General features: G+C 42.8%; 2 protein-coding genes across 2 annotated transcripts in view; both read right to left on the reverse strand.

Moving 5' to 3' along the window:
- Positions 1 to 5,472: 5,472 nt before the first annotated feature.
- Positions 5,473 to 17,299, reverse strand: LOC134008797 (uncharacterized). The gene is made up of 17 exons (XM_062448327.1): positions 17,189 to 17,299; positions 16,170 to 16,263; positions 15,378 to 15,926; positions 14,291 to 15,091; positions 13,353 to 14,003; positions 12,368 to 13,066; positions 11,772 to 12,158; positions 10,939 to 11,262; positions 9,457 to 9,996; positions 7,789 to 8,349; positions 7,419 to 7,502; positions 6,951 to 7,138; positions 6,694 to 6,842; positions 6,349 to 6,594; positions 6,119 to 6,278; positions 5,954 to 6,029; positions 5,473 to 5,859 (listed from the first exon to the last, which is right to left on the reverse strand). Exons 2-17 carry the CDS (start codon positions 16,243 to 16,245, stop codon positions 5,840 to 5,842), a joined length of 5,511 nt encoding a protein of 1,836 aa, XP_062304311.1. The 5' UTR covers positions 16,246 to 16,263; positions 17,189 to 17,299; the 3' UTR covers positions 5,473 to 5,839.
- A 6,434-nt stretch (positions 17,300 to 23,733) lies between these two features.
- The window catches only part of LOC134009166 (deleted in malignant brain tumors 1 protein-like), a 28,257-nt gene continuing 27,684 nt past the window's right edge, over positions 23,734 to 24,306 (reverse strand). Inside the window, exon 16 of the mRNA XM_062448892.1 lies at positions 23,734 to 24,271. Coding sequence (XP_062304876.1) covers positions 24,252 to 24,271 — 20 coding nt within the window. The 3' untranslated portion in view covers positions 23,734 to 24,251. The remainder of the gene's footprint in view (positions 24,272 to 24,306) is intronic.

Genomic DNA, 24,306 nt, shown 5'->3' on the forward strand with positions numbered 1-24,306 from the left:
TCTCAAAGCTCAAAAAACTGCTGCTATCCTATTTTAGGGTGCATAGCTCTACTGTAGCTACTATAAGAATGGCCTGCTATTTTGTAAGAACATGAGAATCCATTCCATCACTTTTTCCTTCCAAGAAGGACTTTTATTATGAAAACCACTACAAAACTTTGAATTAAGTTAAATAAATATTCCATGCCAAATCTGGCCCATGTTTTCTAAGCTTGAATGCCCATGAACAAAATGTCCACATATCAATTGTAATTATTTTTACAATGACTTTGTTGCTATGTTTATGAAGTATTGAACATAGTTTAGCTCTTGTCATGATTCCTTATTGTATTTACTTTTTCAAAATGGTGTGCTATTGAATTGGTATATATATTGTATACGTGCCTTGCCCCCACCTTCCACTACTAAGTTGAAAATACTAGCCTAATGGTTTACTCTTACTGCCTGCACCAAGGCTATGGTGAGCGCTTTACCTCAAGTATTATATCCTGTGTGTTGTTGTGTTTTGGTGTACTGTTACAGTTAGAATGGTCTGTACTTTTACCATTCTGGGAATATGTTGGTTTGATACCTTAACCTTGAATTCTTGATCTAAAATAAATAAGTAAATAATCTAAAATAAGTAAATAAATCAGTGTATCTGGATTCCACTATATGCCACTGTGTTATCAGCAATAAATTGAATCTACTTATATTGGGGGAGCGAGAGAGAGCGAGAGAGAGAGAGCGAGCGAGAGAGAGCGAGAGAGAGAGAGCGAGCGAGAGAGAGCGAGCGAGAGCTCCCTCTACAGCTGACTGGAAGGAAACACATCATTAGAGGCTGACACAGGTTTTCTATAACATCATCTCCAAGTCTGCCCACAAGGATGCTCTGCAGCAGAAAAGCACAGATGACCTAGGCTGGCAGGCACATGTTCTGTTTCTTCATGTCTCTCTGATAGATGTCTGTTTCTCCCCAGAGAGAATGCCACTTTTATAGCATTTTGGAATTCCAAAAGAAGTTCGGTAATACTTTAGAATAATGGTCCGTTGTTAATGAGTAGCTAGGCAGGAAGTAATAGGTAGAACTACATTAACACCAAACTTTATATGGAAACCAAGATTAACTAAGCAGGAAGTAATAGCAAATTTAGTACAAAGGTACTAAGATTCACTTTTGAGACATGTTACTTTTGTGATTAGTAATTAATTGGTTATTCTTTCTTAATTGGTCATAGTTCACAAGTAGTTCTCAATGAGGATATATGTATTTAGTAATAATCAAATACCTACCAAGGAACTATCTTTGTACTAAATTTGCTATTACTTACTGCTTATTAATCTTGGTTCCATATTAAGTTTGGTGTTAATGTAGTAGGCCTACTACCTATTACTTCCTGCATAGCTACTCGTTAACAACGGACCATTATTCTAAAGTGTACGAAAGTTCCTTGGAAATGATATACTGAAAAACAAATATCATTACTGTTTCCTGATTGATTGTAAGAGATAGAGAAAGAAAGTGTGAGTGCGTGTATGTGTGTGTGTATGTATAAGAAAGTGCGTGTGTGTGTGTGTGTGCTGACTGCTGAGTAAGGGATAATTACGGTGGCCCTGAAGTGCAAATCACACCCACTAACATGAGTGCATCCCCCAAATGAAAACACTCCCCCCAAATACGAGTCAACTTCCCCCAAATAGGATGACATGCTCACCTCCCCCCAATACAAAGACACGCTCCCCCAAATGGGAAACGACATTACATTAACTCAAAAACACATTACATTAACTCAAAACGGAAAGGGTTGGTACTACACTTCGTCGCTGATTGGATGCAGTAGGCTAACAAGAAATAAGAAATTGATCGACAGAAGTACAAAATGCAATAGCCTGACAGAGTTACGTGCACCAGGACATTTGTTTGGCTATCGAAGAATGTAGCAAATAGTAGGCTACTTATGCAAAAGTATAAATTGCGTGTTAAACGTAAAAATCGATAGCCAAACAACTATCCTGGTCCACGTAACTCTGTCATTGTGGCATTTCGTTCTTCTGTCGTGGACTATTAGTTTTTTCTTCTGAAAAGTCCTGCTTCCTTCAACTGCGTTTTTAGCGTGCGCATAGGCTACTTATTTTAATATTGTGAAACGTTAACAGCATATCTAAGATTATTTCATAGGAATGACCCTGATTAAAATAAAGAGTAGTGTCATGACTGAATTGTTAACACAAATGTTTCTTCTTTCCTTCCAACCAAAACGATCAAGTTCATGATAATGACAGAGTTACGTGCACCAGGATGGTTGTTTGGCTATCGATGTTTACGTTTAACACGCAATTTATGCTTTTGCATAAGTAGCCTACTATTTGCTACATGCTTCCATACCCAAATAAATGTCCTGGTGCACGTAACTCTGTCATTATCATGAACTTGATCGTTTTGGTTGGAAGGAAAGAAGAAACATTTGTGTTAACAATTCAGAGTCATGACTTGCACTACTCTTTATTTTAATCAGGGTCATTCCTATGAAATAATCTTAGATATGCTGTTAACGTTTCACAATATTAAAATAACATGACGTTGCGGCAACGTTGCCAGTAAGTGCTCAGTTGGTAACCCGCGACGTTACCTTCTGGCAAGACCTGCTTCCTTCAACTGCGTTTTTAGCGTGCGCACATCTTTTCAGAAGAAAAAGCTAATGGTGCGTCAAACTGCAGAACAGTATAACCATTTTAGCACCATTTCAATGATATGTAATATACATAATGTCTTTGTGACCTGCTAGGGAAGTTAACCGGCTACCCAGGGGCGTTTCTACACGGGGGCCTACAGGGGCCAGTGCCCCTGTAAAAATGTCCCTGGCCCCCCCTGTGGCCCCCCTGAGCTGACTGAATAAAAAAATTAAAAAATCATGAACCGAGGAAGGGACATTGCAGCCTTTTTTGCCCCAGTAAATAAAAAAGTTAGAGAAACATATCAAGCTATTGAGAGAGCTGAGGAGCTGGAAGAGGGAGAGCCAGAGCCGTTTGTATGATTTTAATGTAAAGCAAAATTATAGTTTAATGTAATATCATTTGTTTCCGTTTTTTAATGTGCCCCTCTGATTAAACACTGCCCCCCCCCTTGCCCCCCCCTGTAAAATTAGTCTAGAACCGCCACTGCGGCTACCTACCTATCTAATGTTACAACACTGGATTCAAATGAAAATTATTAGAGCTACGTCTAAATTCATTTACACGAGTTCCAGTTTAACCCCTTCTGACAGACTTGTTGCTCTAGAGCTTGCTAAATTGATCTGAATTTGTGGTTGCCGTGTTCGCATAAGTAGGCTACACTTCAAAATATCCTCATATCATCTGACCAGATATCAATAGTCTGATCAGCTGCCTTTAGTAGCTCCGATACCCGTCTAGACATGTTTACTGTGACTTTATGTCTATCTGGGCTTGATTGCTATGGCATAATGCATGGCTAAACGTTTGAGTCCCGCCCCAATCCCGCCCCATAATTAGCTTAAGGATAAGGAAATACAAAAATAAATAAATACAGACAGAAATAAATATATCAATAAATATATTTCATACATAGAAATAATTTTACAATGAATTTCCTGTATAGTCGTTTATTTTCTACGTCATTTATTTCTGTCTGTACTACTACTGCACTAGAACTTAGATCTGATCACACTACTCTCTCCTCCTCAGTCAAAGTGAAGACACTGATGAAAGCCTCAAATGGGCCTTTTTATTCTATTCTGCACCTGCCTGCGGTCAGCACACGTGGGCGTGTTCTCTGTCTTATGGGAGGGATCAACATGCACCTGTTGCTCTCAGGTTTATTCCGAAAGAGAATGTGGACCTGAATTCCAGGGGCAGGGAGAGTGTGGCGAGGTGAGAGAGAGGAGGAGGTGTCCAGAACCAGATAGTACAAAGAGAAAAGACCCAGTCCCAATGTCCTGGATGGTCCAGTACAAGAATACATTTATTTTTGTGCAGCAAATACCCTACTTCCTGTTCATTTAATACAAAACCATTATTTTTGGGCTACAACCTGAATCTGTTTGTGTCTCCTTGTCCTCAGCTGACAACCAAGCCCCTGATCATGCTACAGGTTATCTTTCACAAAATATCTTGGAACTTAAAGACAAGGCACATAGTGTACAGAGCATGACTGGAATTCCCTTGAGGCATGGAAAATTCAGAATGTTTCTTAAATGTCAAACAATTTGCAAATTCACGCACTTTTATCTTTTGTAGAGACACTAACACAGTAGGAATGTGAGTTGTGTATTCACTTCTGCACAAGAACCTGCTTGGCTAGAGTTTTTTGGAATGGACAGTACAGCACATGTTGCTGCTCAGGTTCTTCACCTGTTGCACAATGCATCATACCTGCTTCATACCTGACAGCACAAATGTCACCCTGTCAGGTTGTGTGTTTAGCTGTGTGAGTGATTAGGCCTTCGGGTGGCAGTTGACCTGTTAGTGATGTTATGTTTGAGATATAATGAGGTTGTGACATAATAATGTCCTAAAACTTACCAGACACACTATGTATGCATCGGTTTGGATAAAAGTGACTGTTAAATTAGTAAATTAATGGTTGTAGAAAGTGGCCGCTGTCCGTGGTGCTGCAGGGGTCCACCGCAGGATCCCTCCTAAAGATGGAACCACAGCCTCTGTCCATGGTGCTGACAGACACAAGTTCAGTATTTATCAATGAAGAGGGAAAAACTATAGGATACTGTATTTGGAATAAAACAAACAAACAAACAAAAAACTGAAAAAAGTATTGAACATGAATGCATTAGTGCATCAATTGAATTATTGACAAGGACTCAAGTCACACAGCACGTCACATTGACTGCCTGACATGCTACCCAATTTCCTCTGATTGAGCAATGCATCCCTGGCCTTTCTGACTCTGAGAAGCCCAGTGTAATATTTTAATGGGGCTCAAGTTTACTTGGGATGACACCAACTTCACAACACTGCAATGTTGTGTGTTCAAGATTTATTATTCAACCTTTTGTTTTTGTTTGTATGCTGTTTCTTTGTATGATGCACCAACTGGAGTAGCGCTCCTAATTTCATTGTATGCAGAGCTGTACCATGGTGGATGGATGACTCAAATCTGATTTCCACACAAATCCTCACATCCCAGATCTACATCATCATGATGGCTGTTAAAGATGAAAAGACATTGTGCTGCGAGATAGGCCCGATGACTTGGCCAAAGCAGGCACTGTTTACTACGGTACATTGCTTAAAGACTGCCATCTAGTGTAAACATTGAGATCTACAGTTTTGAACTAGGAAGAAAAACATTCTTGTTTGAACCGACTTGAATATTTATACTGGCATAACATAAAAACAGTATTAGTTGCTGCTTGTGTTTTATTTTCATCTCTGTTGATTGCTAATAATAACCTTTACTAAAAAACTGTGGTTGAGGTCTGTGATTGAGGTTTGCAGCGAATAAATCTGATGATGGCAATTTTTACTTCTTTATTTGAGTCAGACTTCATCAAGCCTTGAATATTACACATAAATCCCTGATTTTGTTCCAGATAAGTGATTAAGTTAAAGGAAAAGTAGTATGTTTATTTAGTAGGCTATACTTATTTACCAATGTTCCCACTATTCCCTAGTATGCAATTTATAATTATAGAATGCAAACCTTCAGAAACAGTAACCCACAATTTAAAGCTTATAGTTATTTATATGCAGGGTGTTCTGTCATCATTTCCAGGGTTAAAACATTTCAAAGGAGAGCCAGGAGAGAGACAGGAGAGAGCCTGAGCTGGTTGCCATAGGGATGGTCATGAAGCCGTTCTGAGGGAGGTGTGACTTCATCAGCTTACTCCAGACTCTGGCTCCCTGGAGGTCAGAGGTCAGGGACAAACACAGTGTTACCAGGGAGACCGTTACTATGACAACATCAGGAGTCATCATGGCTGTGGTTTATACTCACAGGTGATTGGTCCGACTGAGACAGGTTGGAGGGGCACAAGTTCGTCGATAGAGCGGACAAACCTTCTGGAACACATCTGTGGAGAGACACCAGAGAGTCAGAGAGACCAGAGAGACCAGAGAGTCAGAGACCAGAGAGACCAGGAAGGAGGGTGGGAGGACTCACAGGAGAGCAGGAGGAGTTTCTCTGGTCACACAGGTTGAGGCTGCAGTGCAGGTAGACGTCCCTGTAGTCCCCCTGGAACAGGAACAGCAGCGCAGAGAAGCGAGCCTGGAGGGACAAGCCATTCTCGTCCACGGTCACCTGGTGACGGTCGGTAGAACACCTGGTGGAACAGGGGGGTTAGACAAACACACACACACACACATTCTTTTCCTCTCTCCAGGCTCACATACCTGTGCTGGATGAGGAAGTATTTCAGGAGGTCATCAGGATCAGGGGAGTGGGTGGTGTAGCAGTCCTCCAAAACGACCACAAAGATGCCAGCGTCCGTCTCTTCAACAGACACACCCACATGCAGAGCAGAGCCCAGGGGCAGAGTGACACGGCCTGCTGGGTAAGGAGCTGTGTAGTTGGCATCACGGAACAGAGACATGGAGGTCCTGGCCTTGGCACCCTCATCTCTCACCGCACCTTCAAGTCTGTCAAGATATGGGACAAGTAAACAACAAAGTCAAAACCAACAAGTTTAAATTGGAAACTAAGTGTGTCAATGTTTGAGTTTGTGAGGGTCCACCTACTCCAGGTATGGTTTGATGGCCACATCCAGGCTAGCCACTGTCTCCAGAGGATAGGAGCAGGAGAAAGGGATCCTCAGGGGTTGAACCAAGTTCTCACTGAACGGGTACACAAACAGACTGTTGGAGTAGATGGCGTGGCTGCCGTTGGTCTGGAGAGAGAAGGAGGAAGACAACAGGTGTTTAGAGACAGGCAGGCAGGCAGTAATATGGAAAAACTGACAAAGATGGACAGACTGGTAGAGTAACCGTGTCCTCACCGTCAGAGTGGTTCCACAGCTGCCCTCCCTGCGCTCCACCTGGAACCACACCGTCCCGTTAATCTCCTGGGAGGAGCAGCGGGGGTCGGCCATGTGAGCAGAGGAGGAGTCCAGACGTTTGGCCGCTAGCTGAGACTTGAGGAGACCCACATCAAGGAAGCTCCTACCACACACCAGCTCTGGGATGACTTTTGAAAAAAAAGAGGGAATGAGAGAAAGAAAGACAGAGAGAGAGGTGAAAGAAGATTAAAATTTTAAATCTTATTAAAATCCCTCCCAAATTTTTTTTTTTAATCCTCTCCTTTAATAGATACTATCTAGACATACGGTACACAAATATGATTTTTCCTGCTTACATGTCAAAGTTCATGTCCCAATTGATGTGTACTGTGTTACTTTTGTCTAGTTGAAAATAAAAACACTTAATTCTCTCCAGGTTATTTTGACTTGTGCAGTCTTTACACTTACTGGTGATGGTTGTGGTTGTTGGTCTGGAGGTGGCAGTAGTGGTTGGAGGAAGGGTGGTGGTGGTGGTGGAGTTCCCCCAACCAACTGGGAAGAGAGGTAAACAACACAACGGGTTTAAAACAGCTGTTTGAAAACTGTAAAAAAAACAAAAAAACGAAATACTGAGAGAATAAGCTAAATGAATGACAACTTTTAAATTGTTGAATCGTATAAATTCTCGTTATTTCTAATGTGTAATAACATGTTAATAACTACAACAATTTTGGATAAATGTTTGAGACTATGACTTGATAATGATGATAATGAATGATAAGATAGCATTCCCAATTTCAGACAAAGTAATTACATGCAGTCCAAAATGGTTACATACCTGCACAATAAGCCAAGTAACAACCAACTGGTTGGACAAACTTGTAGACGTAGTAGTTGCCAGGACAGGCTTTGACATGGATGGGGTTTGACCTAAATGCACAGCAGTTGCCGTTGCCGGCGCCCCAGGACCATTTCCCACAGGTTCCCCGTTCCACCACGCCGTCTCTCAGCAGGGGGTGAGGGGTGGTGATCCACAAAGCGGCGTGGGTCCCACACATGTTCTCTTCCACACACGTCTCTGGCATCTGGGTACTGTTCCCCCCCAGGAACAAGCGATACCATCCCTGCCAACTGATATGCTGGTCACAGTGCAGGTTACCATCGTTTCTGAAGTCCGTTGAACGCCAGGCATCGTCCAGAACTGAGTACTGGCTACAGGGGTCAGCACAGCGAAGAGAACCATTGACACTGACACAGTCCTGGCCTGCTGGGCAAGGTGTGCCCCCACACAGGAACACCACAGGAGGGGGAGTGGTGGAGGTAAGGGTGATGGTGGTGGAAGGAGGGGTGGTTGTGGTGGAAGGAGGGGTGGTTGTGGTGGTGGAGTTTCCGCGACCAACTGAGAAGAGAGGTAAACAACACGACTGGGCTAAAGCAGCTGTTTGAAAACTGTAAACATTAAACAAATACAGAGAGAGTGAACGTCAACTCTAATATAGTATAATATATACTAATATTTCAATTAACATATTAATGAATTAATTTAGTAAAAGTAAATGGGACGATAACTACCAATGAAACATAATTTATGTACACACAGTAGGCTAAGGGATAAATTTGACTAGTAGTGGAGTTTGCCTTCACAAAGTAGTCTACACTATTTTTCAACAACACACTTGAGAGTGTATCATCTTGCTTATACCATGACCACTTGCCAAAGACAAAAAATATGTGCCATTGCCATTTACTTATATTTTAGATTTTTTATCAAATTCCACAAATAAATAGGAACTGATGTAGCGTTTTAGTTAACTAGTGTGTTTACTTGTTACCTGGAGGCATGATAAAAATGATGTTCATAATACTTGGAAAGCAAGCTTTGCCTTCCAATAGTTAACACGTAGGGTATTTGTAAAGGAACTTGCAAGACGACCTATAGATACGAGGTGCTAGTAGACCATAGTAGCATAAAGTTATGCTAGCCCATCGCAACCCAAAGTCTTGACTGGAAAGTCAACTTCTACAGTGACCAGGTACCTAGCCATGAACAAACTTGTGTAACTTCCTTGCTAAAACACATTTCCAGTAAACAAATTATGCTAGCTAGTTTTGAATATAAAAAAAAAAACATTTTAAGATGATTTACATCCGACACTGCCAGATAAGGAAAAATCTTGCCAGCGTAGTTAGAATTAGCTATTTTTTCAAATGGTTTTCTTTTGGATGAAATTCTGATTAGCTAACCAGCTGTAGGACAAGATAAAGTGGATATTTTATTTTCAGTGGAGAATGGAATTGTATCTACATGTTAATGAATTATCGCGTTTACTAATAATCCATGTGGACGCCAGTAATAATTGAACTGTGATGTGTAAACAGGCTCTTGGTTGTTGAAGAATAATGCACACCCATCCAAGTCAATCAGAATCAAGAATTCACCAAGGTCATGCAATTATAACTAATTATGACTATGACTGGTAACAAGCAGTCAACAATGGTTACATACCTGCACAATAAGCCAAGTAACAATTATTTGGTTGGACAAACTTGTAGACGTAGTAGTTGCCAGGACAGGCTTTGACATGGATGGGGTTTGACCTAAATGCACAGCAGTTGCCGTTGCCGGCGCCCCAGGACCATTTCCCACAGGTTCCCCGTTCCACCACGCCGTCTCTCAGCAGGGGGTGAGGGGTGGTGATCCACAAAGCGGCGTGGGTCCCACACATGTTCTCTTCCACACACGTCTCTGGCATCTGGGTACTGTTCCCCCCCAGGAACAAGCGATACCATCCCTGCCAACTGATATGCTGGTCACAGTGCAGGTTACCATCGTTTCTGAAGTCCGTTGAACGCCAGGCATCGTCCAGAACTGAGTACTGGCTACAGGGGTCAGCACAGCGAAGAGAACCGTTGACACTGACACAGTCCTGGCCTGCTGGGCAAGGTGTGCCCCCACACAGGAACACCACAGGAGGGGAAGTGGTGGAGGTAAGGGTGGTGGTGGTGGAAGGAGGGGTGGTTGTGGTGGTGGAGTTTCCGCGACCAACTGATAAGAGAGGTAAACAACACGACTGGGCTAAAGCAGCTGTTTGAAAACTGTAAACAATAAAAAAATACTGAAAAGTGAATGACAACTCTAATTAACAAATTAATATGTTAATAAGTAAAAAATGGAGGTGTGGGATCATGTATTCTATATTAGTTACTCATGTCATACAGTAATCAATACTGTGTATCATACTGTAATCAATACTGTGTATCAAACTGTAATCAATCCTGTGTATCATAATGTAATCGATACTGTATCAAAGACAGATTTGAAAGAAAGAGTAAGCACTGGCTTAGTAGGGGTCAAGTGGAGACAAGTACTGTAGGCAAGGGGACCCTTACACTTGACCATCTGAGCCTAGCTTCTAGCACTGTTGATATGGTAACCCGTCCTAAAATATCATGGCTGTTGGGTCTGTGATGTAGCATCTGCCTGATCGAATACCAAACACCTGTGATTAACTTGATATATTGACACTATAAGTCTACATTTGAATGTATTGCAAGTTGACCACACAACCACCAGGTGGCACATGGGAGCATGTTCTAGAACAGGACTGGGGAATGTGTTCTAGAACAGGACTGGGGAATGTGTTCTGGAACAGGACTGGGGAATGTGTTCTGGAACAGGACTGGGGAATGTGTTCTGGAACAGGACCAGGGAATGTGTTCTGGAACAGGACTGGGGAATGTGTTCTAGAACAGGACCGGGGAATGTGTTCTAGAACAGGACTGGGGAATGTGTCCCCCCCCCCCCCCCCCCCCCCGCGCGGTTGGTTCCCCCTGCTGGTAGTGCGGGATGGTTAATTCATGGATGCACTTGGGAAATTGCCGCCCCCCTCTTCATGCCGCCCTAGGCGGCTGCCTACGTCGCCTATAGGAAGGACCGGCCCTGCATTTAACAGCCCTGCAATTGAAACATGGATCGTTTAACACTCACCCTCACAGATGACCCCGGCATCTTCACCGTGTACACAGTTGTGTGAGCCGAAGGGCAGGTGGCTGCAGTTCGCCAGGGAGGACTCTGAACCCGAACACCTGACATCGTCCAGCCAGATGGGCCCGCTGCCCTGGCCGAAGCTGGCAGACATCGGAGCAGACAGGGCGCGGCCACAGCCCAGCTGACTACACACCACCTGGGCATCCTGCACGTCCCAGTAGTCATCACACACCGTCCCCCACTGGTCCTGGTGGTAGATCTCCACTCTGCCGGAGCAGGCAGGGTTGTCAGGGTAACCGTTCACCAATCTCAGAGGATCGACAGCTACAAAGTACAGATGGCAGCCCAGAGAAAGTTGCATGAAGATCACATCGTTATAGTTTACATGTGTTCATTTCCTGTTTGCGAGCAACAGTGTAAACAGTTTTAATAGAGCGAATGTGAATACATTTAAAGTTGAGGAAGACTTGCCAGAGCAATTGTATGCTGACACATTTATGAAAGATTGAATGAAAATTTACAAAATGAGCTCTTCTTAATTTCTGTGTTTGGGCACATTTGTAACTATGCCAACCTGGCTAAGTTGATACACAAATAATGAAACATCTTTCCATAAGCACAAACCCCTGTCCTGATTCAGTCGTTCACTATTCTGTGTTTGTGTGTCGTAGTGTCGTGTTTCTCCACTAGATGTCGCCTGTATTCTGCTCCTTCTTGTTGTTACAGCTGTGTGTCATTACTAAGAAGTCTGACTGCCCACCTCTATAACCCAGTCTTCTGCGTCACCCTCTGCCAGACTGTCTCGTGTGCATTGCCAAGCCTCTCACACTCACCTTCACAGATGACCCCGGCATCTTCACCGTGTACACAGTTGTGTGAGCCGAAGGGCAGGTGGCTACACTCTGCCAGGGAGGACTCTGACCCCGAACACCTGACATCGTCCAGCCAGATGGGCCCGCTGCCCTGGCCGAAGCTGGCAGACATCGGAGCAGACAGAGCGCGGCCACAGCCCAGCTGACTACACACCACCTGGGCATCCTGCACGTCCCAAAAGTCATCACACACCGTCCCCCACTGGTCCTGGTGGTAGATCTCCACTCTGCCGGAGCAGGAAGTGTTCCCCCCAGCCAGACGTAACTCCCCTTCTGCTGCTGAGGGGGTGGTGGTAGAAGGGGTGGTGGTAGTAGGAGGGGTGGTGGTGGTGGAGATCCCTCGACTCTCTGTGGAAGAAGAGTAAACAACACGACCGTTATAAAACAGCTGAGTGTTATTCTAAATAAATACTGAGAGAATGATGACCAGTAGATATGAGGGGCTAGTCCCTAGCGACCGAATGGTATGTGTATACTGATTGAGTGTATATCAATGAATGACCATCAACTATGACTAAAAAACATTCCATTACGTGTAGTACAAAATGGTTTCAAACCTGCACAATAAGTCGCATGACAAAAATTTGGGTTGACGAACTTGTACACGTAGTAGTTTCCAGGACAGGCTTTGACATGGATCGGGTTTGACCTAAAGTAACAGCAGTCGTCCACCCAGTGCCCACACACACCGCGTTCCACCACCCTGTCTGCTAGCAGGGGGTGAGGAGCAGTGAGCCACAAAGGGGCGTGGGTCCCGCACATGTACTTTTCCACACACGTGTCTGGCATCTGGGTACTGTTCCCCCCCAGGAACAAGCGATACCATCCCTGCCAACTGATCTGCTGGTCACAGTGCAGGTTACCATCGTTTCTGAAGTCCGTTGAACGCCAGGCATCGTCCAGAACTGAGTACTGGCTACATGGGTCAGCACAGCGAAGAGAACCGTTGACACTGACACAGTCCTGGCCTGCTGGGCAAGGTGTGCCCCCACACAGGAACACCACAGGAGGGGGAGTGGTGGAGGGAAGGGTGGTGGTGGTGGAAGGAGGGGTGGTGGTGGTTGTTGGTCTAGAGGTGGTGGTGGTGAAAGGAGGGGTGGTGGTAGTAGGAGGGGTGGTGGTGGTTGTTGGTCTAGAGGTGGTGGTGGTAGTAGGAGGGGTGGTGGTAGTAGAAGGGGTGGTGGTGGTTGTTGGTATAGAGGTGGTGGTGGTGAAAGGAGGGGTGGTGGTGGTGGTGGTGGAGTTCCCCCAACCAACTGGGAAGAGAGGTAAACAACACAACGGGTTTAAAACAGCTGTTTGAAAACTGTAAAAAAAAAAAAAAAAAAAAATACTGAGAAAATAAGCTAAATGAATGACAACTTTTAAATTGTTGAATCGTATAAATTCTCGTTATTTCTAATGTGTAATAACATGTTAATAACTACAACAATTTTGGACAAACGTTTGAGACTATGACTTGATAATGATGATAATGAATGATAAGATAGCATTCCCAATTTCAGACAAAGTAATTACATGCAGTCCACAATGGTTACATACCTGCACAATAAGCCAAGTAACAACCAACTGGTTGGACAAACTTGTAGACGTAGTAGTTGCCAGGACAGGCTTTGACATGGATGGGGTTTGACCTAAATGCACAGCAGTTGCCGTTGCCGGCGCCCCAGGACCATTTCCCACAGGTTCCCCGTTCCACCACGCCGTCTCTCAGCAGGGGGTGAGGGGTGGTGATCCACAAAGCGGCGTGGGTCCCACACATGTTCTCTTCCACACACGTCTCTGGCATCTGGGTACTGTTCCCCCCCAGGAACAAGCGATACCATCCCTGCCAACTGATATGCTGGTCACAGTGCAGGTTACCATCGTTTCTGAAGTCCGTTGAACGCCAGGCATCGTCCAGAACTGAGTACTGGCTACATGGGTCAGCACAGCGAAGAGAACCGTTGACACTGACACAGTCCTGGCCTGCTGGGCAAGGTGTGCCCCCACACAGGAACACCACAGGAGGGGGAGTGGTGGAGGGAAGGGTGGTGGTGGTGGAAGTAGGGGTGGTGGTGGTTGTTGGTCTAGAGGTGGTGGTGGTGAAAGGAGGGGTGGTGGTAGTAGGAGGGGTGGTGGTGGTTGTTGGTATAGAGGTGGTGGTGGTGAAAGGAGGGGTGGTGGTGGTGGTGGTGGAGTTCCCCCAACCAACTGGGAAGAGAGGTAAACAACACAACGGGTTTAAAACAGCTGTTTGAAAACTGTAAAAAAAAAAAAAAAAAAAAAATACTGAGAAAATAAGCTAAATGAATGACAACTTTTAAATTGTTGAATCGTATAAATTCTCGTTATTTCTAATGTGTAATAACATGTTAATAACTACAACAATTTTGGACAAACGTTTGAGACTATGACTTGATAATGATGATAACGAATGATAAGATAGCATTCCCAATTTCAGACAAAGTAATTACATGCAGTCCACAATGGTTACATACCTGCACAATAAGCCAAGTAACAACCAACTGGTTGGACAAACTTGTAGACGTAGTAGTTGCCAGGACAGGCTTTGACATGGATGGGGTTTGACCTAAATGCACAGCAGTTGCCGTTGCCGGCGCCCCAGGACCATTTCCCACAGGTTCCCCGTTCCACCACGCCGTCTCTCAGCAGGGGGTGAGGGGTGGTGATCCACAAAGCGGCGTGGGTCCCACACATGTTCTCTTCCACACACGTCTCTGGCATCTGGGTACTGTTCCCCCCCAGGAACAAGCGATACCATCCCTGCCAACTGATATGCTGGTCACAGTGCAGGTTACCATCGTTTCTGAAGTCCGTTGAACGCCAGGCATCGTCCAGAACTGAGTACTGGCTACATGGGTCAGCACAGCGAAGAGAACCGTTGACACTGACACAGTCCTGGCCTGCTGGGCAAGGTGTGCCCCCACACAGGAACACCACAGGAGGGGGAGTGGTGGAGGGAAGGGTGGTGGTGGTGGAAGGAGGGGTGGTGGTGGTTGTTGGTCTAGAGGTGGTGGTGGTGAAAGGAGGGGTGGTGGTAGTAGGAGGGGTGGTGGTGGTTGTTGGTCTAGAGGTGGTGGTGGTTGTTGGTCTAGAGGTGGTGGTGGTGAAAGGAGGGGTGGTGGTAGTAGGAGGGGTGGTGGTGGTTGTTGGTCTAGAGGTGGTGGTGGTAGTAGGAGGGGTGGTGGTAGTAGAAGGGGTGGTGGTGGTTGTTGGTATAGAGGTGGTGGTGGTGAAAGGAGGGGTGGTGGTGGTGGTGGTGGAGTTCCCCCAACCAACTGGGAAGAGAGGTAAACAACACAACGGGTTTAAAACAGCTGTTTGAAAACTGTAAAAAAAAAAAAAAAAAAAAATACTGAGAAAATAAGCTAAATGAATGACAACTTTTAAATTGTTGAATCGTATAAATTCTCGTTATTTCTAATGTGTAATAACATGTTAATAACTACAACAATTTTGGACAAACGTTTGAGACTATGACTTGATAATGATGATAACGAATGATAAGATAGCATTCCCAATTTCAGACAAAGTAATTACATGCAGTCCACAATGGTTACATACCTGCACAATAAGCCAAGTAACAACCAACTGGTTGGACAAACTTGTAGACGTAGTAGTTGCCAGGACAGGCTTTGACATGGATGGGGTTTGACCTAAATGCACAGCAGTTGCCGTTGCCGGCGCCCCAGGACCATTTCCCACAGGTTCCCCGTTCCACCACGCCGTCTCTCAGCAGGGGGTGAGGGGTGGTGATCCACAAAGCGGCGTGGGTCCCACACATGTTCTCTTCCACACACGTCTCTGGCATCTGGGTACTGTTCCCCCCCAGGAACAAGCGATACCATCCCTGCCAACTGATATCCCGGTCACAGTGCAGGTTACCATCGTTTCTGAAGTCCGTTGAACGCCAGGCATCGTCCAGAACTGAGTACTGGCTACAGGGGTCAGCACAGCGAAGAGAACCGTTGACACTGACACAGTCCTGGCCTGCTGGGCAAGGTGTGCCCCCACACAGGAACACCACAGGAGGGGGAGTGGTGGAGGGAAGGGTGGTGGTGGTTGTTGGTCTAGAGGTGGTGGTGCTGAAAGGAGGGGTGGTGGATTGACCAACTGGGAATAAAGGTAAACCAACAACACAAGTAAAGCAGCTGTTACAGTGTTAAAAACTGTAAACAATTAATACTGAGAAAAAATGAAGTAAATAAACAAATTACGTAAATTGGAATTATTGTGTCTTATTGTATTTTATTAAACTACAATCATATATGTGAGATAAACTGTCCATGATTTACATTTCCTTATTAGACTCGTCAGCAGATTTGCATTGCCAGAAACAACATGTTCACGTCCTACCTGAAGCATGATGAAGAGCTTGCATGATCAGGAGTAACAACAGACCCTCTGACATCATCATCATGCGAGGCTTCATTCTCGTCAGACAAAAAACCTTAAAAACATTTACATTCACAGATGAGCAACACAAGCTCAGGTTAGTTTGTTTGCTTGCTATAGGTTAGTTTGTTTGCTTGCTATCAAGGCGCACCATTGTCATCGCTCTCACTCATCCCACTACATTTGTACATTTGCACTACATGAAGGGTGTGAAAATGTGCATCTCGTTCCCGAAAACATAGCTATTATTTGTAGAAGGTTCTGTACATTCCCCCCGAGGCAAGTAGGGTGAAGTGCCTTGCCCAAGGACACAACGTCATTTGGCACGGCCGGGAATCGAAACAACAATCTTCTGATTCATAGCCCGACTCCCTAAACAGCTCAGCCATCTGACCCCATATTTATATAAATATATATGATAGCATAGGGGAGAATTTGCGGTTTCGTTTTAAATTTTAGAATACAGCTACACCAGAAACAGCACAAAAAAAGTATCGAAAATATGGATATAACATTTGGAAATTGATGTCCTTTAACTCTAATTAACAATGTAATATGTTAATAAGTAAAACAATGGAGGTGTGGGAAAATGTATCAAGTATTCTATATTAGTTATTCCCATTCAAAAAATCAATACTGTGTATCATACTGTAATCAATACTGTGTATAAAACTGTAATCAATACTGTGTATCATACTGTAATCGATACTGTGTATCATACTGTAGTCAATACAATTGACTACAAAAAATGACTAAATGTAAATACTGCGTATCATACTTTAATGAATACTGCGTATCATACTTTAATGAATACTGTGTATCAAACATACATTTGATACAAAGTTAATGAATACTGTGTATCAAACATACATTTGGAAATTGATGTCCATTTTTATTGAATTAATTGGTGTTGCCAATAAAGTCAAGAAAATGCGAATATATAATCACAATGAAGTGCCCAGGTAGATGTTAGTACTTACATGCACTAGAACGTAGATCTGATCCCACTGCTCTCTTCTCCTCAGTCAAAGTGAACACACTGATGAAAGCCTCAAATGGGCCTTTTTATTCTATTCTGCACCTGCCTGCTGCCAGCACAAGTAGGCATGTTCTATGTCTAGAATTAGGTGTACATAATTCCTCAAATATAAAGCCACCATCATTGCAAACACTGGATAAGCAAGTTTTCATGCCAAGAGAATGCTACATTTACTGGAACATGTATACCGGTAATCACACTGTGGGTGTGTTCCAAATTCCATCATGCCTGCTTCATAGCTAGCAACACAAAGGTTCACCCAATCAGGTCGTGTGATTAGCTGTGTGAGTGATTACATTTACATTTATTCATTTAGCAGACACTTTTATCCAAAGCGACTTCCAAGAAAGAGCTTTACAAAAGTGCAAAGGTCAATGACCATAAACAACGAGATAGCCCCAAAAACATTGTGGGTAGCCAAAACATGAAGCATACATTGTGAAAAGCAAATAAGTGCCTATGGGAAGAAACATAAGGGCATGTCATTAAAGAAGTTACAATTAAACAACGTGAACCTCAAAAGTGCAAAAGTGTACCTGTAGGAAAGCAAGCAACAATAATAGAACGCAACTACACTCATCTAGCAAGTTTCTGTGCTAAGTGCACATCACACAACTCCTGCATTCTTATTGTATGAAATAATCTCATTTCCAGAAACAAGTTATCTGATCAGCTAATCGGACAGGTTCACACGAAACAATGACAGGGCTTTCTAGTCACACTATGTACTGTACGCTTGAAGCATTTCCCCTTGGAGGGCAGGGTGCACAGGTCCAGGGTTGGAGGGCAGAGTGCACACGGTACACAAGGTTTAGAAAGCCTGAGGAATAGTAACATAGAAAGCATGAGGAATACTTGATTTGTACCGGAACTGTTTCCCTTCCTTCAGGCTTAGCTGTTATCTCAAGGAATATTGTGCCCCTAAATATTCCACTGGTCTTCTCAAAGTATCAGATGAGCTAAAGTCTGGATTAAAAGACTTGCCCCTCATTATAAACACATTGGAAGCAATCGCTTTCATTGACAAAGACATTTTAGAAGATTTTGTTTTAAAACCTGTCTGGGATGCTGTCACAACACCATCCCCTTGAACTTGTTTTCCCTGTCTGTCTGGTTTGTTCTGCGTTTTGTGTTCCGTTCCTGAACGTACCCCGTTCCGATTTCCGTGCAACGAAGGCAAGGCGGGAATTCCCGTCACTCCCGCCCTGGGGCACCGGCAGGAATTTCGGGCCGCATACATCAAAATATATATTGTTTTTCTGTTTTTCTATTTTTTCAACCCTGGACCTGTGCACCCTGCCCTCCAAGGGGAAATGCTTCAAGCGTACAGTTAGGAATTGTCCTAACTTCCCCCCCCCCCCATACGGCGCCCCTGCTCCCGCCTCCCGAGTGGTCAGCATGAGTGAAGAACATGTCTTTCAGATGGCCCTTATGTATGGCCGGACAATACAAATATACTAACCACAACACATGCCCTTAACCAGCACAAATTCCACGAATGATACACATGGGAAATGGCACACAGGTGATACAGTCATAACTCAGTGTGTAGACTATTCTCTGCATCCTGCTCTCTCCAGAGGTCGAACAGAGCACCTTCCAAGACCACCTTCCACCTTCCATCTATATGTGTCTTGCCAGGGGCCCACTGCGCAACCTCTTGACCCCAGCTAGGGACAAACCTCACATGTAGAAAATCTGCACATCAACCAACGACCCAACACTTTGAGCGGTGAAGCCGAGACCACTTGAACCGTTATGTAGTCATTCTTTCCCTGTGTAACAGGCCATAATATACCCCCAGTCCGGACTGTACCTGGGGTTCAATTGGCCTTGGCTAGATTATACCCCAGGTATATTATGGCCGAGGCCAATTTATACTCCGGGGTACTCCTGACACAACCGCCGAAGAGAGGACAGCGCCCAAGCCGAACGTCCCTCAACTGAAATGCACCGCCTGGTGCGAGACGGAAAATTGATCACTAAATCGTCCGGCAGGTGCAGCACAATGTAACCTGCACTTATGCAGCAGACCCAACACACACGGAGACTCGGACAGACGTCTAAACAGTAGCAGTTAGAACCCAAATTGTAGGCTACTGTACTGTTGCCAGTGGTACGTGACGTCGCCTCCACTGGCACATGATAGTTACTGTTCTGTTGATAGTGGTATGCAAGTGGTACGCAAGTGTCTCGTGGCAGTTGCATTGGGTGTCTTGCATCTTCTTTGTTTACTGTCTTCAGGGCTCTCAAGTGTCACGCATTGACCGTGACAGTAACTCATTTCGGTCTTTTGTCACGCACTCCCGCCACACATTGTATTTCTCACGCGCGCGGAAAAACTATTTATAATATATTTAATATGCCGCAGCACCCAACCGAAATGTATCTGGCCGCGCCTCTCTCACTATGGAACCGGTAGGAATCAAGCGCGACTCCCCTGGAGTTCTTAATCGAGCCTAGCTGCCACTTATCACCCAATCAAAAAAAAAGAAAGGGTCTACACAATAGCTAATCAGAAAATAGCACTAATGTATCTGTGTAAGATTTAACGCAACAACCAATGGAAAAAAAGCATATCCTGGAATTGTTCACGTGGTTCTGCTACACCGTTTTCCGAAAGTTTCGTTCACCCACAGAGCAAACCACTGGAGCTCGAGCATCAACTTTTAGCACAGAGTAAGTCATGATCTCCTGTTTTAATGTTAAAACTAATTCACAACTTGATTGACACAAACAATGACAACTTAGAAAATGTTTCCCAGATAATTAGCATTAGTTTTTCATGGGTGTCTGTAACTTAACCAAAAGTTTTACAGCCTGTTCACTGACAACCCCTGCTCAGAACAAGTAGTCTTGGCAGTGGCGATTTTAGACCCTTTTTAGGGGTCTAAAATCAGCACCCCTAAAAATAATAATGATTTAAAAATATATATTATTGTTTATTATCACTTGATGCTGGTAGTTCATGAAGAAAGGGACATCCTTAGTTTTTTCATTCATTCAATATTTTGCATAATAATTGATACATGTATTAATTGTTATCCAGTGTAATTAGGGATTTTGAAACCAAAATGGGTAACCTACGGTAACCGCCGTGGCCAACACAGCATTTTACCCGTGCTTCCCAACTTTACAACTAGCTCTGGAACCAATGCTATACAAAAAATTTCTTTATGGTTAAAAGAACATGACATTGTTTACAAGAGCACAGATTCTACATAGATCTAGCCTCTTAAAGGCTCTCAAAGTGCACCAGATTCATGCGTTTAACTTTAAAATGTTATAAATTTGGGGGAGAATGCCCCCTGACCCCCCTAGAAGGTCGGGGGTTCGCCTCAACCTTTTTCACCCCTGACCTGTTTGAATGCCTGTTATTGTTATCGCTCTGGATAAGAGCGTCTGCTAAATGACTAAATGTATTATCAAGGGGGTTTAGTACTTTTGCAAGGCACTGTATTCATGTCACATGTCATTGGGGGCTGAGCACCCCTAAAGGTCTGACCCTAGAATTGCCCCTGAGTCTAGGCCTAGTCATATTTTCGTTATCACACGATGACTGACATATTGTCACATTATAATCATATTTTTCCAAATAGGCTTAATAATTTGATTTGCACTAAATACATTTAAGTGTTTTGCATAGTCGATGTTATAGGTCACTTTTAAAATCATGTCATATTTTAACATTATATCCTGGCCATGGATGCATTAATCATTGCTGCCTTTCAAAGATGTCAGGTAAAAAAATAATAATAATTTTGACCCCCTGTCAATCTTGCCTGTCTTCAAAACTTGAGAGCCCTGTGTCTTGTAACTGCCTGGCGGCCATTTTAGAATAGGAGAACAGGCTATGAACCTTTTTTTTTTTAAATATAAGTTAAACTGTTTGTTGTAACAGAGTCCAAACCATACTTTTGATGTCTGTAAAGCAGACTTGTATTCCTCCCTTTGGCACTTATTTGGTTTTTCACAATGTATGCTTCATGTTTTGGCTGCTCGCAATGTTTGGGGCTATCTCGTTGTTATGATCAGTGACCTATGCTCTTTTGTAAAGCTCTCTCTTGGAAGTGGCTTTGGATAAAAGCGTCTGCTTAATGCATAAATGCAAATGTACACACGTAATGACTTAGTAACAAATTATTTTACTCAGAGTAACTGAATTTAAGCGTGTACATGACATACACCGTCGTAGACTCTTCTATGTCTCTAATGCACATGCATCATTGTGTTGTTATCAGCGCCTCCTAGCGACAGTATTGTCAAACAACAAATTAAAAATAGACTATAATTCAATCCCTTTTAATTTCCCGGTCAACTATAAATCAAAGACTTTTTTTACATCGTTGTTGTTACCCGGTCAAAACAAATCGATGCTTACTCAATTATAATCAGGACAACTATAAATCAATGTTTTTCGAATGTTCATCTCAACCATTCAAATGATTTAGATGGAAAATCAATATGAATTCAATGTCGTCTTGCTATCTGGGAAGTATTAAAAAGTTTGGATCATATGCGATTAAAACTCAACGGTGATTAGGTTGATATATTTGCTGTTGTATTTAGACAAAAACATAATATTTTATTTTGTTCATGAAAGTTTAGAGTTATCTACTTATTAGCCTTATATGGGGGTCAGATGGCTGAGTGATTAGGGAATCAGGCTATTACTGTAATCAGAAGGTTGCCGTTGTGTCCTTGGGCAAGGCACTTCACCCTACTTGCCTCGGGGGAATTTCGTTTTCTTTTTTCTTTTTTTAATTGATCTTATATAGGTATACTTATACTAAAGGTACAAAGTCCAACTAATATTAAGGGGTTAGGTATGTACAAAATTTGAATAGAAATAAAATAAAGCCATATAAAGCCATAATATACAATATAAAAAACGACATGTACATGCTCAAGATTACAGGAATAAACTGTATTTAAAAACGTATTTATCCGATATTCTTCCTCCTAGCAGATGAGTCAATTCCCTAGCCTGAACCTGAACAGGTTTGGACAAAGATTCACTTGAGAGACTTTTTAGTCTGGGCAATATTGTGCCTCACCCCAGAAGAAACTGGTTGACAGACAAACGTTTTGAAAAGCTTCTGTTGATGAGGTACAACCGTTTCTTTGGTAGGCCTAGTGAGGAATAGAAAGTGCCTTCGTTACTCATCATCAAGTATGATTAAAATATTTTTATATGTCATTTTATTTCTTCTGTTCATTATTTCTGATCCCCGAACCTTGTTCAATAGATTCAACCACAAGAAAAAAACATTTTGTTTAGGAAATTTGTTTAGGCCAAGAGGTGTTTAACATAGTATAATTTATTTACACAAATATATTATTATTTTTGAATGTGTAAGACTTTTTTATATTTATATTGTTGGAAATAAACGTTCTTTAAATAAACACTATTTTGCATCTGTACTGTGTCAAAAATGTTCTTGCAAATTGTTTTACGAAGTCAAACTCCCTACTATTAAAAGTAGGTCAAAGTAATATAATAAGTAATAATATTACTTTGTACAGAAAGTAATAATGTAACTTAAACACACTACTCGTACTGAACAATAATAAGTAATAACTAATATATTACTGTTTTGAGTAACTTCCCCCAACACTGCCTGTTAGTGATGTTATGTTTGAGATGTAATGAGGTTGTGACATAATGATGTCCTAAAACTTACCAGACACACTATGTATGCATCGGTTTGAATAAAACTGACTGTTAAATGAGTAAATTAATGGTTGTAGAAAGTGGCCGCTGTCCGTGGTGCTGCAGGGGTCCACTACAGGATCCCTCCTAAAGATGGAACCACAGCCTCTGTCCATGGTGCTGACAGACACAAGTTCAGTATTTATCAATGAAGAGGGAAAAACTATAGGATGCTGTATTTGGAATAAAACAAACATAGAAAAAAAACTGAAAGAAGTATTGAACATTAATGCATTAGTGCATCAATTGAATTATTGACAGGGACACCACCCTACTCAAGTCACACAGCACGTCACATTGACTGCCTGACATGCTACCCAATTTCCTCTGATTGAGCAATGCATCCCTGGCCTGACTGACTCTGAGAAGCCCAGTGGAATATTTTAATGGGGCTCAAGTTTACTTGGGATGACACCAACTTCACAACACTGCAATGTTGTGTGTTCAAGATTTATTATTCAACCTTTTGTTTTTGTTTGTATGCTGTTTCTTTGTATGATGCACCAACTGGAGTAGCGCTCCTAATTTCATTGTATGCAGAGCTGTACCATGGTGGATGGATGACTCAAATCTGATTTCCACACAAATCCTCACATCCCAGATCTACATCATCATGATGGCTGTTAAAGATGAAAAAACATTGTGCTGCGAGATATGCCTGATGACTTGGCCAAAGCAGGCACTGTTTACTACGGTACATTGATTAAAGACTGCCATCTAGTGTAAACATTGAGATCTACAGTTTTGAACTAGGAAGAAAAACATTCTTGTTTGAACCGACTTGAATATTTATACTGGCATAACATAAAAACAGTATTAGTTGCTGCTTGTGTTATATTTTCATCTCTGTTGATTGCTAATAATAACCTTTACTAACAAACTGTGGTTGAGGCCTGTGATTGAGGTTTGCAGCGAATAAATCTGATGATGGCAATTTTTACTTCTTTATTCGAGTCAGATTTCATCAAACCTTGATTAATACACATAAATCCCTGATTTTTGTCCAGATAAGTGATTAAGTTAAAGGAAAAGTGGTATGTTTATTTAGTAGACTATACTTATTTACCAATGTTTCCACTATTCCCTAGTATGCAATTTATAATTATAGAATGCAAACCTTCAGAAACAGTAACCCACAATTCAAAGCTTATAGTTATTTATATGCAGGGTGTTCTGTCATCATTTCCAGGGTTAAAACATTTCAAAGGGGACAGGAGACAGGAGAGAGCCTGAGCTGGTTGCCATAGGGATGGTCATGAAGCCGTTCTGAGGGAGGTGTGACTTCATCAGCTCACTCCAGACTCTGGCCCCCTGGAGGTCAGAGGTCAGGGACAAACACAGTGTTA

The sequence above is a fragment of the Osmerus eperlanus genome, chromosome 22 (assembly GCF_963692335.1).
Source record: "Osmerus eperlanus chromosome 22, fOsmEpe2.1, whole genome shotgun sequence".
In the NCBI taxonomy this organism is placed as follows: Eukaryota; Metazoa; Chordata; class Actinopteri; order Osmeriformes; family Osmeridae; genus Osmerus; species Osmerus eperlanus.